The sequence below is a fragment of the Mercenaria mercenaria genome, chromosome 9 (assembly GCF_021730395.1).
Source record: "Mercenaria mercenaria strain notata chromosome 9, MADL_Memer_1, whole genome shotgun sequence".
NCBI lineage: Eukaryota > Metazoa > Mollusca > Bivalvia > Venerida > Veneridae > Mercenaria > Mercenaria mercenaria.
In genome coordinates, this window is record NC_069369.1 from 44,208,891 (window position 1) to 44,225,688 (window position 16,798).

General features: G+C 38.6%; 1 protein-coding gene across 1 annotated transcript in view; it reads right to left on the reverse strand.

Moving 5' to 3' along the window:
- The window catches only part of LOC123546154 (structural maintenance of chromosomes protein 3-like), a 446,003-nt gene that overhangs the window by 226,016 nt on the left and 203,189 nt on the right, over window positions 1-16,798 (reverse strand). The window contains exon 15 of the mRNA XM_053551316.1: window positions 3,618-3,717. Coding sequence (XP_053407291.1) covers window positions 3,618-3,717 — 100 coding nt within the window. The remainder of the gene's footprint in view (window positions 1-3,617; window positions 3,718-16,798) is intronic.

Consider the following 16,798-nt stretch of genomic DNA (forward strand, 5'->3'; position numbering starts at 1 on the left):
CTGGGGTCATGATTTGAACAAATTGTGTAGAGGTCTACTAGGCAATGCTACATGTGAAATATCTAAGCTCTAGGCCTTCTGGTTTATTTTTAGAAAATTTTTGAAGATTTTCCTATCTAAAATCAAGTGACCCATGGGGCGGGGTCAATTTTGACCCCGGGGTCATGATTTGAACAACTTTAGTAGAGGTCCACTAGGCAATGCTACAAGTCAAATATCTAAGCTCTAGGGCTTCTGGTTTTTGAGAAGAAGATTTTATAAGATTTTCCTATGTAAAATCAAGTGACCCCTGGGGCGGGGTCAATTTTGACCCAGGGGTCACCCCGGTGACCAAGGCAAGTGGGCGACCAGGTGTGGGTGCGCAACTTCACATGTTTATAATAAATGTTCACAGAAAAGAATGAAAGAAATTTAATGAAATTCTGCCAAATGGCAAGTTTATTATGTACAAATATGTGGATTTTTAGACAATTAAAGGGCAATAACTCTGCAGTTACAAAAGAAATCTATACGAAATTGTGTGTGCACAACCACATTATAGTGCTCTAAATTCTGTTAAAGTTTCTTAGTTCAAATTCAAATATATCAAAAGTTATGATGCAGAAATTGCCATATTTATAGTACCCTATATAGTTAACACTAGAAACTTCTAAGGGCCATAACTCTGGTGTTACTTGGGCAATCTGACTGAAACTTGACGGGCCGCAAGAACTCATAGTGGTGAACACGTATATGAAGTTTTAAATAAATATTCCCAACCATTTCCTAGATATGGCTCCGGACGGACGGAAAGACGGACGGACTGACAACGCCAAAACTATATCCCTCCGACTTTCGTCGAGTGCCAGAATGTCACAATATAGGCCCGTCACAGCAAATTTCTTTACTCTAGCAAATGGATTTGCAAATGGAATTTTAATTTTGTGGTTGTTTAGTAATCATTGTAAGTCTTTTGTTTTTCTAAGTCCACAAAAAAAACTCCTTACCAGGTAGATACCTTAAAATACACCTAAAACTGGAAAGTAACATCTATGTTGTACCACAGAAAAGTGGTCTTGGTTTTTCCCTACGGTCAATTATAAAACAAGAGGGCCATGATGGCCCTATATCGCTCACCTGTTATCATTGCACTTAAGGACAAGCCTTCAAGGTCAAAAGATCATAATAGAAATCAATCAAAAGAATTATGAGAAAATATAGTTGAAATTTTCTTTAAGTAACTTTAAAAACAAGATTTGAAAACTTTTTGTAGAGGTCCACTAGGCAATGCTACATGTCAAATATCTAAGCTCTTCTGGTTTATTTTTAGAAAGTTTTGAAGATTTTTCTATGTACAATCAAGTAACCCCACGGGGCAGGGTCAATTTGACCCCGGGGTCATGATTTGAATAAACTTTGTAAAAGTCTAATAGGCAATGCTACATGTCAAATATCTAAGCTCTAGGCCTTCTGGTTTATTTTTAGAATTTTTTTTTAAGATTTTCCTATGTAAAATCAAGTGACCCCTAGGGGCGGAGTCAATTCTGACCCCGGGGGACAAGGTTTGAAAAATTTTTGTAGAGGTCCACTAGGCAATGCTACATGTCAAATATCTAGTCTCTAGGCCTTCTGGTTTATTTTTAGAAAATTTTTGAAGATTTTCCTATGTAAAATCAAGTGACCCCTGGGGGGGGGGGTCAATTTTGACCCAGGGGGTCATGATATGAACAAATTTTGTAGAGGTCCACTAGGTAATGCTACATGTGAAATATCTAAGCTCTAGGCCTTCTGGTTTATTTTTAGAAAACTTTTGAAGATTTTCCTATGTAAAGTCAAGTGACCCCTAGGGCGGGGTCAATTTTGACCCCCGGGTCATAATTTGTTCAACTTTAGTAGAGGTCCACTAGGCAATGCTACATGTCAAATATCTAAGCTCTAGGGCTTCTGGTTTTTGAGAAGAAGATTTTTTAAATATTTTCCTATGTAAAATCAAGTGACCCCTGGGGCGGGGTCAATTCTGACCCAAGGGGCCATGATTTGAACAAATTTTGTAGAGGTCCACTAGGCAATGCTACATGTGAAATATCTAAGCTCTAGGCCTTCTGGTTTATTTTTAGAAATTTTTTGAAGATTTTCCTATGTAAAATCAAGTGACCCCTGGGGCGAGGTCAATTTTGACCCCGGGGTCACGATTTGAACAATTTTAGTAGAGGTCCACTAGGCAATGCTACATGTCAAATATCTAAGCTCTAAGGCTTCTGGTTTTTGAGAAGAAGATTTTTAAAGATTTTCTTATGTAAAATCAAGTGACCCCTGGGGCAGGGTCAATTTTGACCCCGGGGTCATGATTTGAAACAAATTTGGTAGAGGTCCACTAGGCAATGCTTCACACCAAATATCTAAGCTCTAGGGCTTCTGGTTTTTGAGAAGAAGATTTTTAAAGTTTTTCCTTTCGGTTGCCATGGCAACCAGTGTTCTGCATGGAATTCAATTCTTTGAACAATTTTGAAAGGGGGCCATCCAAGTAACATCCCTGTGAAGTTTCATCAAAATTGGCCTGTTGGTTTAGGAGGAGATGTTGTTTAAAGGAAAGTGTGGACGGACGACGGACGGACGTACAACGGACGGACGGACGGACGGACGGACGGACGGACAGACGGACGGACGGACGGACGCCGGACGGTGAGCGATCACAATACCTCACCCTGAGCACTTTGTGCTCAGGTGAGCTAAAAAGTTACAATATAAGCTATTTATAGTAACAACAAAGGGAAGTAATTCTAAAGAAGGGAACAGCGCATGACACTTTGTCTCATGATGGTGTACAATTGTGCCAAGTTACATCAAAATCCCTCCATGCATGAAGAAGAAATGCTTCGGACAGTCATTCTTGTATCTGACTTTTGGCCTCTGTGATCTTGACCTTAGACCTAGGGACCTGGTTCTTGCGCATGACACTCCGTCTCATGGTGGTGAACATTTGTGCCAAGTTATATCAAAATCCCTCTATGCATGAAGAAGAAATGCTCTGGACAAGGTTTTCATTCTTGTATCCTTTGACCTCTAAGTGTGACCTTGACCTTAGACCTAGGGACCTGGTTCTTGCGCATGACACTCTGCCTCATGGTGGTGAACATTTGTGCCAAGTTATATCAAAATCCCTCCATGCATGAAGGAGAAATGCTCCGGACAAAGTTTTCATTCTTGTATCCTTTGACCTCTAAGTGTGACCTTGACCTTAGACCTAGGGACCTGGTTCTTGCGCATGACACTCTGTCTCATGATGATGAACAATTGTGCCAACTTCCATCAAAATCCCTCCATGCATGAAGAAGATATGCTCCGGACAAAGCCATTCTTGAATTTGACCTCTGTGACCTTGACCTTAGACCTAGGGACCTGGTTCTTGCGCAAAACACTCCGTCTCCTGATGGTGAACAACTGTGCCAAGTTTCATCAAAATCCCTCCATGCATGTAGAAGATATGCTCCGGACAAAATCTGTGGACGCCGCCCGCCCGCCCATCAGCCCGCCAGGGGCGTTCCCATAATACGTCCCGTTTTTCAAACGGGCGTATAACAAAGATTATCAACTTATATTTACTGTTCCCTAACAAGAAATATTTTTTAATTATATACCTTTCCTGTCATTGATCTAAGTCCTTGCTCCTTTTTGCCAAGTTCATCTCTCAAGGAGACTAAAGTCTGCTGCAATGCATTCTCCTCCCGCCACAATGCACTGAAAATATGCACACAAGGTCAATATTTACATTGCCAACACTGTGTTGTATACAGTATATAAATCCTGTCTACCTAAAATCCCAAATAAAACACTACAAGGGTGATCTCTATCACAGATAATTGTACTGCTATGAAATTTCACTATTTTGTAGAACAATATAAGACAAACATGCCTGCAATTTTCTAGCTGAACTTTACTTGGTACTATGTCAGTTATGAATCACCATAGCAACCCCATGCAGCTAGACCACCGCAGCTCATAATTATACTTTTCGATAATGCAGACGTAGAATTTTGACCTATGTAGGCATGTATTCGCATCTGACAGAAATGATCACTAACTTCTTCATAACAGGAAGAAATAGGAAAAAAGTGCTTGGTTGTTATCTTGCTTTGTTACCGGTGTCAATGGAAACGGGGATGTGCGCCAGAATGTCATTCCACAGGTCTAGAGCAAAAACAGGCTTTCCAGCCAACTGTTAGAAAAAAGTAGGAGAAAAGTAGTACTATTAGTGACAAAGGCCCCTGAAGCATGCCCAAGAATGCTACAGTTGTCTCTGCAAAATATGTCTCAAATTATTTTCAAATCCCTTGATAATGGCAGTTTTTGAGAAAAGCGCATGTCTCCCACAACTGCCTTATCATCTAGATAGCAAATCAGTCTTTATATACTGTTTACTCACTACAATATACCTTTGAAGAGTAAAAAGGCAGATTTTTTGAAAATTCAAGGGCCATAATTCTGAAGTGCGTCGGGCGATTTGGCTAGTTACTGAAGTTGGCCGAGGAGTTATAGTCAAAAACATTTGGTTCAACTTTGGTGAAGATCGGGTGGGAAATGTTTAACTTAAGAGTGTGTACAAGAGTAAAAAGGTCGATTTTCGGTAATTCAAGGGCCATAATTCCAAAGTGCCTGGTCCGATTTAGAAAGTTATCGAACTTGACCGAGGACTTATGGTCAAACACATTTTGTTCAAGTTTGGTGATGATAGGATGAGAAATGTTTGACTGAAGAGTGCGGACAAGAGTAAAAAGGTCAATTTTCGGTGATTCAAGGGCCATAACTCCGAAGTGCCTAAACCGATTTGGCTATTTATCGAACTTGGCCAAGGTCTTATGGTCATACACATTTTGTTCTAGTTTGGTGAAGATTGGATGAGAAATGTCTGACTTAGAGAGTGGACAAGAGTAAAAAGGCTGATTTTCGGTAATTCAAGGGCCAGAACTCCAAAATGCCTGTACCGATTTGGCTAGTTATCGAACTTGGCCGAGGTCTTATGGTCAAACACATTTTGTTTAAGTTTGGTGAAGATCGGATCAGAAATGTTCAACTTAGAGTGCGGACAAGAGTAAAAAAGGTCGATTTTCGGTAATTCAAGGGCTATTACTCCAAAATGCCTAAACTGATTTGGCTATTTATCAAAAACTAGGTCACCAGGTCAAATCCAAGGAAAAGCTTGTTAACACTCTAGAGGTCACAATTTTGGCCCAATCTTAATGGAACTTGGTCAGAATGTTACCCTTAATAAAATCTTGGACGAGTTCGATATTGGGTAATCTGGGGTCAAAAACTAGGTCAACAGGTCAGATCAAAGGAAAACCTTGTTAACAGTGTAGAGGCTGCATTTATGACTGTATCTTCATGAAACTTGGTCAGAATGTTAATATTGGTGATCTTAAGGTCCAGTTTGAATCTGGGTCAAGTAGGATCAAAAATTAGGTCACCATGTCAAATCAAAGGAAAAGCTAGTTTACACTGTAGAGGCCACATTTATGACCATATCTTAATGAAACTTGGTCAAAGTGTTAATCTTGATGATCTATAGCTCAAGTTCAAATCTGGGTTAGGTGGGGTCAAAAACTAGGTCACCAAGTCAAATCAAAGGAAAAGCTTGTTAACACTCTACAGGCTATATTTATGACTGTATCTTCATGAAACTTAGTCAGAATGTTAAACTTGATGATCTTTAGGAAAGTTCAAATCTGGGTCATGTCGGGTCAAAAACTAGGTTACCAGGTCAAATCAAAGGAAAAGCTAGATAACACTTTAGAGGCCACATTTATGACCATAATCTAAATTAAACTTGGTCAGAATGTTAATCTTGATGATTTTAAGGTTAAGTTTAAATCTGGGTCAGGTGGGGTCAAAAACTAGGTTACTAGGTCATATCAAAGGAAAAGCTTATCAACACTCTAGAGGCCACATTTATGACTGTATCTTTATGAAACTTAGTCAGATTGTTAAACTTGAAGATCTTTAGGTCAAGTTCGAATCTAGGTCATGTGGGGTCAAAAACTAGGTCACGGGGTCAAATCAAAGGAATAGCTAGTTGACCCTTTACAACACAGAACAGAAGCCAAAGTAGCCTCCTTTACATAAAACTGATAAGTGATAATCAATAATCAATAATCGGTATATGGCTGATAAGCGTGAGATTGTCTTATCTGAACAGAGGTGTTGGCATTATTTTGTGATTACACACACTTATGTTAAAAATGTCATTATTTTAATATTTTCTGTAAGTTTGACATTATTTTTGTCAATATAAAGTTTATAGCAATTTAAATTCTCTTTCCGATGATACAAAATTCATTGTAGTTTCTCTTTGAGTTTCGAAGATATAAAGTGTTAAAAGTAAGGGAAATATATTTTTAGGCATAAAATTCTGTTTTGGATTACTTTCACATTGAAATTCATATACAATTTCATTTTGATGTTTGAAAGTTTGATTTATAGTTAATAGACTCATCTTCCGAATCGGAATCGGTAGGTATTTATAGAAAAAAAAACAACCATCAAACTGAATAACACTACATAAATAACGGAACGTAAAAATTCTGAAAGTGCAAAAAGATTGCCGACATCGAGACTCGTAACCGACTACAGTATTCTTGTGCTAAAAATTAAAATATTTTTAGATAATATTACATAATATTTTGATGATCAAACGTCGGTACATCACGGGTGACTTCCGCTGCAATTAACTCTTGGGGTGTCATAAAATATTTGGAAGCCGCGGTCCTTCTGTTTTGATAAACATTTCCCGTTATGTAAGGCCAGAAATTCCAAGCCATCGTATACACAAATTGTTGTTTAGGGGAAATCCGCATATATCACGCGTGACCTTCATGACCTAACACATTTAAAAATACTTAGATATTAAACGGTTGTTATTTTTAGAACGAGGAAAGTCCCGCGTACCGGCCAGTTGCAAGTAGTTTTCTCAGTAATTTTCCATGACGTAGCGTCGTGCACATGTAGGAAAAAACCCCGGTGTCTTTTCTTGCAAAGTACTCGATAAATTTAAATAGTAACCACATGATCTTGTACGTAAATAATGATGACGAAATCCCATATTTTGAGTTAGTAAACATCCGGAATTTGTTTCTTTAGGAAAAGAACGAAAATAAAGCGATTGATTATGAGACACGGGATAATACGATTCTGTTCAAATGGCCGTTAATCGGTATTATACGTTTCTATCGGGTAATCGATAGACACGGGTCAATACGTTTCTGTTTGGTAATCGATAGATACGGTGATAAACATTTCGATGTGGGAAAGGGTTAACAACAATATCCCAAGCAAAAAAACTACAAAATCAATGTTATCTCTCAAAATATCTCTCGGTATTGGGAATAGATTGGCTTATCAGCCTCCTAGGTGGCTGAAAGATAAATATCAGCAGAGCAGAAGTGGAGATAACACTTTAGGACAGAATGAGTTAAACCTGGGAAATTCTTACAGGATAATTGCTTGTTTTTGAGAAACTGACACTTTTTTGTCTCCAAAACATGTCAGTAACAGAGGAAGAAAAGAAATTTGGTCATCCTAAATGAGCTCATTACTTCCTCACTTGTGAAATACAAAATTAATACAAACTAGAGCTGCTTTTGAGAAAAGCGAATGTCTCCAACAACTGCCTAATCATCTAAACAGTAAGTCAGTCTTTTAATATACTGTTTACTCACTACAATTCAAGGGCCAGAACTCCAAAATGCCTGGACCGATTTGGCTCATTATCGAACTTGTCAGAGGTCTTATGGTCAAACACATTTTGTTCCAATTTGGTGAAAATCGGATGAGAAATGTTCGACTTAAGAGTGCGGACAATAGCAAAAAAGCTGATTTTTCGGTAATTCAAGGGCCATAACTCCAAAATGCCTGGACTGATTTGGCTAATTATCGAACTTGGCTGAGGTCTTATGGTCAAATGGTCAAACACATTTTGTTCAAGTTTGGTGAAGATCGGAGGTGAAATGTTTGACTTAGAGTGCGGACAAGCTTTGTGACAGACAGACTGGAGTAAATCAATATGTCCCCCACACCACTGTGTGGTGGGAGACATAATTAAAACAAGAGGGCCACCTGAGTTCCAGAGCTTAAATATGCTTTACAGTGTCCAACATTGGAAGAGGACCATAACATGCTGCAGGTGTCGAAAGTTTCACAGGCAGAAGAAGTAGATCATTTAAATTAATGTGACAGATGACAAACAGTTCAAACACCATTACTTCTAAGGTCTTTAAAACTGAGTTGAAATAAATAGTCACAAACAAATGGAACAGGCCAGGTGTGTTTTGGAAGGTCTCTATAATGGTTATCTGCATCCAAAGCTTAATAAAAGAAGAGATTTCTATATATCACTCTAGTGGCCAGTAAAAGGAGGCCAGTGCTCCCATTTGAACAATTCTGGAAGACCTTAAAATGATGCTACTGACCAAGTTCGGTGAAGATCCATGAAGTTGTTAATGAGAAGAAAATATTTTAACATTTTTCTATATTCAGCTCTAGGGGACCCAAAAAGGGGCCGGGTGCCTCCCTTCTGAACAATTTATTTATTTTGTTGGGTGTAACGTCACACCCGACACAATTATAGGTCATATGGGGACTTTCCAGCTTTGATGGTTGATGAAGACCAGTGGTGCCCCAACGTGCATTATTTCATCACGGATGTGCACCTAGGTAGAACCACTGACCTTCCATAAACCCGCTGGATGGCTTCCTCACACGAAGAATTCAACACCCAGAGTTAGGCTCGAACTCACACAAATCGGTATAATTTGAACAATCTTGGTAGAGGGTAACATAAGGACAATTTGTGTGAAATGAGGCCAGCATTGTTTTATTTTCTAGTTTACAGGAGATTTTTCAAAAAGTTTGGGTTGGAGGGTGGGGAGAGACAAATAAAAATAAAACCCCCAATTTTGAGCAGTCAACCAAATAAATAACAAGAGGTCCATGAAGGCCCTGTATCACTCACCTGACCTCTTGACCTAAAGATCATTAAGATTAACATTCTGACTAAGTTTCATTAAGATATGGTCATATATGTGGCCTCTAGTGTTAACTAGCATGTCCTATGATTTGACCCGGTGACCTAGTTTTTGACCCCACATGACCCAGATTCAAAATTAATCTAAAGATCATCAAGATTAACATTCTGACTAAGTTTCATGAAGATACAGTCATAAATGTGGCCTCTAGAGTGTGAACAAGCTTTTCCTTTGATTTGACCCAGTGACCTAGTTTTTGACCCCACATGACCCAGATTCAAACCTGACCTAAAGATCATCAAGATTAAAATTCTGACCAAGTTTCATAAAGATAACGTCATAAATGTGGCCTCTAGTGTTAACAAGCTTTTCCTTTGATTTGACCTAGTGACCTAGTTTTTTCCCCTACCTGACCCAGATTTTAATGTTACCTATCAATCATCAAGATTAACATTCTGACCAAGTTTCATTAAGATAAGGTCATAAATGTGGCCTCTACAGTGTTAACTAGCTTTTCCTTTGATTTGACCTGGTGACCTAGTTTTTGGTCCTACATGACCCAGATTCAAACTGGACCTTGAGATCATCAAGATTAACATTCTGACCATGTTTTATGAAGATACAGTGATAAATGTGGCCTCTACAGTGTTAACAAGCTTTTCCTTTGATTTCACCTGGTGACCTAGTTTTTGGTCCTACATGACCCAGATTCAAACTGGACCTTGAGATCATCAAGATTAACATTCTGACCAAGTTTTATGAAGATACAGTGATAAATGTGGCCTCTACAGTGTTAACAAGCTTTTCCTTTGATTTCACCTGGTGACCTTGTTTTTTATTCCCAGATGACCCAATATCGAACCTGTCCAAGATTTTATTAAGGGTAACATTCTGACCAAGTTTCATTAAGATTGGGCCAAAATTGTGACCTCTAGAGTGTTAAGCTTTTCCTTTGATTTGACTTAGTGACCTAGTTTTTGACCTCAGATGACCCAACATCAAACTCATCCAAGATTTTATTTAGGGTAACATTCTGACCAAGTTTCACTAACACTGGGCCAAAATTGTGACCTCTAGAGTGTAAACAAGCTTTTCCTTTGATTTGACCTGGTGACCTAAAAATAAAACGTCCTAAAGGATACAGTTTTTTTATTTTTTGTACACAATAGAAAACAAAGCTTGCAAGCCTAAATTGCATATACACATTCACAAATGAACTATTCTGAACTGGTTTATATCTCATCATCTCAGTATATTGTTGTTTTCTTTATGTGTAGCTTGTATGCATAATGCCATTTTCGTCTGATAAAAGGGACTCGACATGTCAGGTATAGACTTACAAAGTCACCAAGGATATGTATTATTTGTGTTCTTGTATCTATCTATTTTGTAGTAAAAATTGACTTGTGGAAACATTTTTCATAATAAACTATACAGATACCACAGTTGACATATCATAAGAACATTGCATAATGTTTATTATATAAATATGAATAAAACTGCTGTTAAAATGGTGATAATTATGTGATGACTACTTTAGGTCTGCATCCTGCATACATGCAATTGGCTGGAGACGCAAAGTCTTAAAACACAGGCATTGTCATACTAGAAAGCAAAAATTACGAACTGATAAAATATGCACACTGGCTTTTGGAATCTGATTCGTCATATGCATAAATTTAACCAACAACATCAATATTGTTGTAGCTTTGGTTAAGTTTCAGTTGCTTGAATATTGTTTTATATTTTGCTGACTGTCAGTGCCACCTACTGTGAAATCATTATTATTCGTGGGGGATTATTTTTCGTGGATTTCGGGGTTGAGCTCAACCACGAATTTAAGTCCCAACGAACAAATTTTGCCCACGATAATTTTTAATTGTACGCAAAATCGGCAAAAAAAACACCATAGCAGTTCGATCTGATCCGTAGTTGTATGCGTGCGGCAGTACTAACCTGCAGCTTTCGTGTAGTTTATGGAGACTCCATCAATGATAAACAGAAGTATGCGTGGGAACAAAACCGATTATTTCATTTAGAAATGTACCCGTGGTTTGTTTATGACAAGTTTGTCAAAGTGAAAGTAGATACTAAGTATAGAAGTTTGACGTAGCGTCACGTGCCACCTGCACTATAATACGGCTGTTATATGATTTTTTTCGGCCCCGCTATGCATGTTTATAAACTAGCCTTTATTTTTACTGACATGTAGTAAAATACTACGACTTTGGAACTATTAAATATTACAAATTAATTATAAGATTCGTATTCCATACATTAATACCTAATATACATTACACGTTTCTCGGCAGGAAATAATACATGCAAAAGTTCAACAGCTTGTAATTTTAGATGCAGACGCGCATTCATTTTGAAAAAAAAAAGTGGGACCAGTTTATAATACTTTATGTAAGAATGATTATGGTTATACTAGCACTATATAAATGTATAATAGTGTGTTTTAATTTGCAGTACAATAAATAGTTCTTGTTTTAAACACCTTCAAATGATCAACTTTATATTTGTTGATCGCGGCCGATGAGGCCGCGATCATATTGAATAGGACAAGTATTTGCACGCTGGGGAAAATATTTCATGATGGACCTGTCAATTCTTTACTTATGGGTGAAACAGGTCTCATAAGCGTAAATACGACTAGCTTCTACTGATTATAAAAACATACCGTACGATTTGTTGTGAATTAACTGTTGTTGTACTTTTAGTAGTTCAACCGCCTCCCTTGTTTAAGAGCAACATTTAAAAAACACGTTTTTTTCATCCTCAAGTAATAAGTAAGTAGACTCGCCCAGTTTAATCAATCTAGACGCATAATCTAACTATACGAGCGTCTATTTCACCCGATTTACATTCGGAACATTTTCACGCGTTTCGGGCTTTATCGTATGTTTAACATGGGATTTTTGAACCGTCCAAAGATGTTGGAAATGTTTGTCTCATTGTTTATTCTTTTTAATAAAAGTGTTACTGCTTTCATTGTTTACCACTTTTTTTTCCACCCTTGCCCGAAAAAACAGTAATGAGTTTGTACACTGTTCAGACAACTGTGCTCTGTTGAAATTTAACCAAACACAAGTTTACCTGCATAAACAGAAAGCATGATATGTCGCCACGCGCGGATCAAGAGGGGGGGGAGGGTACCGGACCCCGGCTGGAAAATCTTTAAAAAAGGAAAGAAGACAAGAAGGAAAGAAAATGTTTTTCGAAAAAGGCAACATTAGGACTGCATGTAAAGTATATGCGGCTGCTGCTACATACGACCCCGACATAATTCATATTATTTATCTAAAAGAAACTAAGAATTTTACCTTCAAGGAAGCTTGATTTTATCATTTTCCCAAATTTAACAAGTTAGTCCATAAAACTGTCCCAGAATGCAAAAAAAGAAGTGCTAAATTTCAAAATGTCCAGGGGGGGGGGGGGGGGGGGGGGGGCAGGGGATCGGCCCCCGTCTGGGAAAATTGGCTGTGTCCGTGCATGGTCACTATACCTGTCCAGTACTGGACATTACGGTAAACGCTTCTTTCCTGCACAAATGACAATTTTGCAATTTCTGTCCGGTTTGTACAAATTTCTGGCCGCGATAAACCATTTGACTTGTTTCGATTATGAATGCTAATTGTGCAAGGTGCTACGGTTTTGACACTTTTTAATTGGCGCCAACTTTTCTCATTGAATATTTCACAGTTTTAAAAAGTTTTGTAAATTAGGGGTCGTATAATTATAGATAACGCAGTCATTAATTGGTACATGATCACTCGCTAATTTCCCGCGCCGTCGATTGCAAATTCGGTAACCATGGTAGCGCTGTTTGACACGTGTAGGTTTCACATGTAAGGACAGAAGTAGGCCCTACTAGTAGATTTATTCCTGTGGAAATAATGATTTTTTATTGATTTTTTTTATTGATTTTTTTTCTTCAAAAATTGAAAATCCACGAATTTACGTCCCCACGAAACAGCCGTTTTGGTCAAAACCACGAAATTAAATGATTTCACAGTATATTGTTACAAAAATACAACACGCCAAAACAACTTAATTTTGGTTCAGCTAAAATGTGTACAAAATAACAATCTTGTCGGCTGATGTTCAAACAACAGTTTCTGTGAGAAGACTCTTCAATGAGATGGGACTTATATTTCTCTTATGAGTCTGAAAAAACATTTATTACTGGATATGTCGTTATGTGTTCCTCAGTGTCAAAGGCACATGTGGCATATAGTTTTTGAATGTTCATCCCATACATACTTTCAAAGGGTCTTCTTACAGATTTTATTGGTATACTTCAAGTGGACATGAGCACCCTTGTTACCCGGATAATACAAAATGATGTGATAACTCCAACATGCTATAAAATGGCCGATAAACGATTTTGAAAATTTCACGTTTTTCGGTAAGTTGCTGTGGCTTGATAAGTGATTTTAACCCCCAGATGTTGCAAAAAGAACGAATGGCGATTTGTTTCCATGGAACTCAAACTATTTTACTGTATTTTTGTGAATACAATACACAATATGTTAAATAGTTTACAAAAACCATGTAAGTTAAGTTTGAACTAGAATGTGTCTGTAGGACACAGGGTGTGCCCCCCACTGGTACATTTGTCACAAATAAGGGGCAATAATTCAAATGTTTGCAGTCTTAATGGGGTAAAGCCTCAACAAAAATTTTATGCAAAGGATTCATTACTTTTGAGCTATGAGCATCACAAACAAAAATCCACTATTTTGGCTATTTCAAGGGCCATAACTCTGTAATAAGAGCTAAGATTCTCAAGAAGAATGCCAAGTGTGCAAGGTCACATCACGATAAAGACTCCAGCAAGGTTTCCTGAATTTACATCTAAATACTTTTTGAGCTAGGCACATAATTAGGTGAAACAAGAGCTGTCTCCGTAGGATGACACATGCCCCCCATGGCACTTTGAATGAATAGTTATGGCCGATGTTAGAGTTTAGGACCTTTGACCTATGGAGCTGGGTCTTGCGCGCGACACATCGTCTTACTGTGTCACACATTCATGCATAGTTATTTTAAAATCCATGCATGAATGACAAAGATATGGACCGGACATGCCCATCAATGCACTATCATGAAAAATGATCTTTAACATCTAAGTGTGACTTTGACCTTTGAGCTACGGACCTGGGTCTTGCGTGTGACACGTCGTCTTACTGTGGTACACATTCATGCCAAGTTATTTGAAAATCCATCCATCGATGACAAAGATATGGACCGGACACGCCCATCAATGCACTATCCTTTAACATCTAAGTGTGACCTTGACCTTTGAGCTACGAACCTGGGTCTTACGTATGACATGTTGTCTTACTGTGGTACACATTTATGCCAAGTTATTTGAAAATCCATCCATCAATGACAAAGATATGGACCGGACATGCCCATTAATGCACTATCCTTTAACGTCTAAGTGTGACCTTGACCTTTGAGCTACAGACCTGGGTCTTGCGCACTGCACGTCGTCTTACTGTGGTACACATTCATGCCAAGTTATTTGAAAATCCATCCATCGATGACAAAGATATGGACCGGACACGCCCATCAATGCACTATCCTTTAACGTCTAAGTGTGACCTTGACCTTTGAGCTACGGACCTGGGTCTTGCGCACTGCACGTCGTCTTACTGTGGTACACATTCATGCCAAGTTATTTGAAAATCCATCCATCGATGACAAAGATATGGACCGGACACGAAAATTGCGGACAGACCGACAGACGGTTCAAAAACTATATGCCTCCCTTCGGGGGCATAAAAAAGCATTTTTTTACTATTTCAGAGGCCATAACTATAAACAAGAGCTGTCTCCATAGGATGACACATGCCCCCGATGGCACTTTGAATGAATAGTTATGGGCGATGTTAGAGTTTAGGACCTTTGACCTACGGAGCTGGGTCTTGCGCGCGACACGTCGTCTTACTGTGTCACACATTCATGCGTAGTTATTTTAAAATCCATGCATGAATGACAAAGATATGGACCGGACACGCCCATCAATGCACTATCCTTTAATGTCTAAGTGTGACCTTGACCTTTGAGCTACGGACCTGGGTCTTGCGCGCGACACGTCGTCTTACTGTGGTACACATTCATGCCAAGTTATTTGAAAATCTATCCATCGATGACAAAGATATGGACCGGACACGCCCATCAATGCACTATCCTTTAATGTCTAAGTGTGACCTTGACCTTTGAGCTACGGACCTGGGTCTTGCGCGCAACACGTCGTCTTACTGTGGTACACATTCATGCGTAGTTATTTGAAAATCCATCCATCGATGACAAAGATATGGACCGGACACGCCCATCAATGCACTATCCTTTAATGTCTACGTGTGACCTTGACCTTTGAGCTACGGACCTGGGTCTTGCGCGCGACACGTCGTCTTACTGTGGTACACATTCATGCCAAGTTATTTGAAAATCCATCCATCGATGACAAAGATATGGACCGGACACGAAAATTGCGGACAGACTGACAGACCGACAGACGGACAGACGGTTCAAAAACTATATGCCTGCCTTCGGGGGCATAAAAAGGGGGTGGAGCCAGCCAAAAAATTAAAGGTGTGGAAGTTTATATCATGATAAAGACTTATGCAAGTTTTCAACCATTTATATTAAATACTTTTTGAGCTAGGTGTGTAACAAGGTAAAAATGTGCATTTTTGACTATTTCAGGGGCCATAACTCTGAAAATAGGGGGCGGATCCAGATGAAAAATAGGAGGTGCGCAAGTTCATATCATGATTAAGACTCATGCAAGGTTTCATGAATCTATATCAAATACTTTTTGAGCTAGGCGTGTCACAAGGTAAAAATGTGCATTTTTGACTATTTCAGGGGCCATAACTCTGAAAATAGGGGGTGGAGCCAGATGAAAAATAGGAGGTGCGAAAGTTCATATCATGATTAAGACTCATGCAAGGTTTCATGAATCTATATCAAATATTTTTTGAGCTAGGCATGTCACAAGGTGAAAACATGCATTTTTGACTATTTCAGGGGCCATACCTCTGAAAATAGGGGGCGGAGCCAGATGAAAAATAGGAGGTGCGCAAGTTCATATCATGATAAAGACTCATGCAAGGTTTCATGAATCCATATCAAATACTTTTTGAGCTAGGCGTGTCACAAGGTGAAAATGTGCATTTTTTACTATTTCAGGGGCCATAACTCTGAAAATTGGGGGTGGAGCCAGATGAAAAATAGGAGGTGCGCAAGTTCATATCATGATTAAGACTCATGCAAGGTTTCATGAATCTATATCAAATACTTTTTGAGCTAGGCGTGTCACAAGGTTAAAATGTGCATTTTTGACTATTTCAGGGGCCATAACTCTGAAAAGTGGGGGCGGAGCCAGACGAAAAATAGGAGGTGCGCAAGTTCATATCATGATAAAGACTCATGCAAGGTTTCATCAATTTATAGCAAATACTTTTCGAGCTAGGCGCGTCACGAACTTCGGACGGACGGACAAGACCAAATCTATATGCCCCCACCACTCACGGGGGGTCACAAAAAAAAAAAAAAATATTTAGAATTGTTTTTCATGCTTGTAATTCACTGTATATACGACTCTACCATATCACTATCTGTCATAGTTTACAGTAAGTTGTTTACTTTTGCCGTTTTAATGTCAAAACCATTTATATATTTATATTGATCTGTGTATGAAAAATGGATAATAGCCAAAAATGAGCATGGATAATGCCCTACATGCGTTGTCTTTGAAAGTGGATAATAACCAAAATTGATTTTTT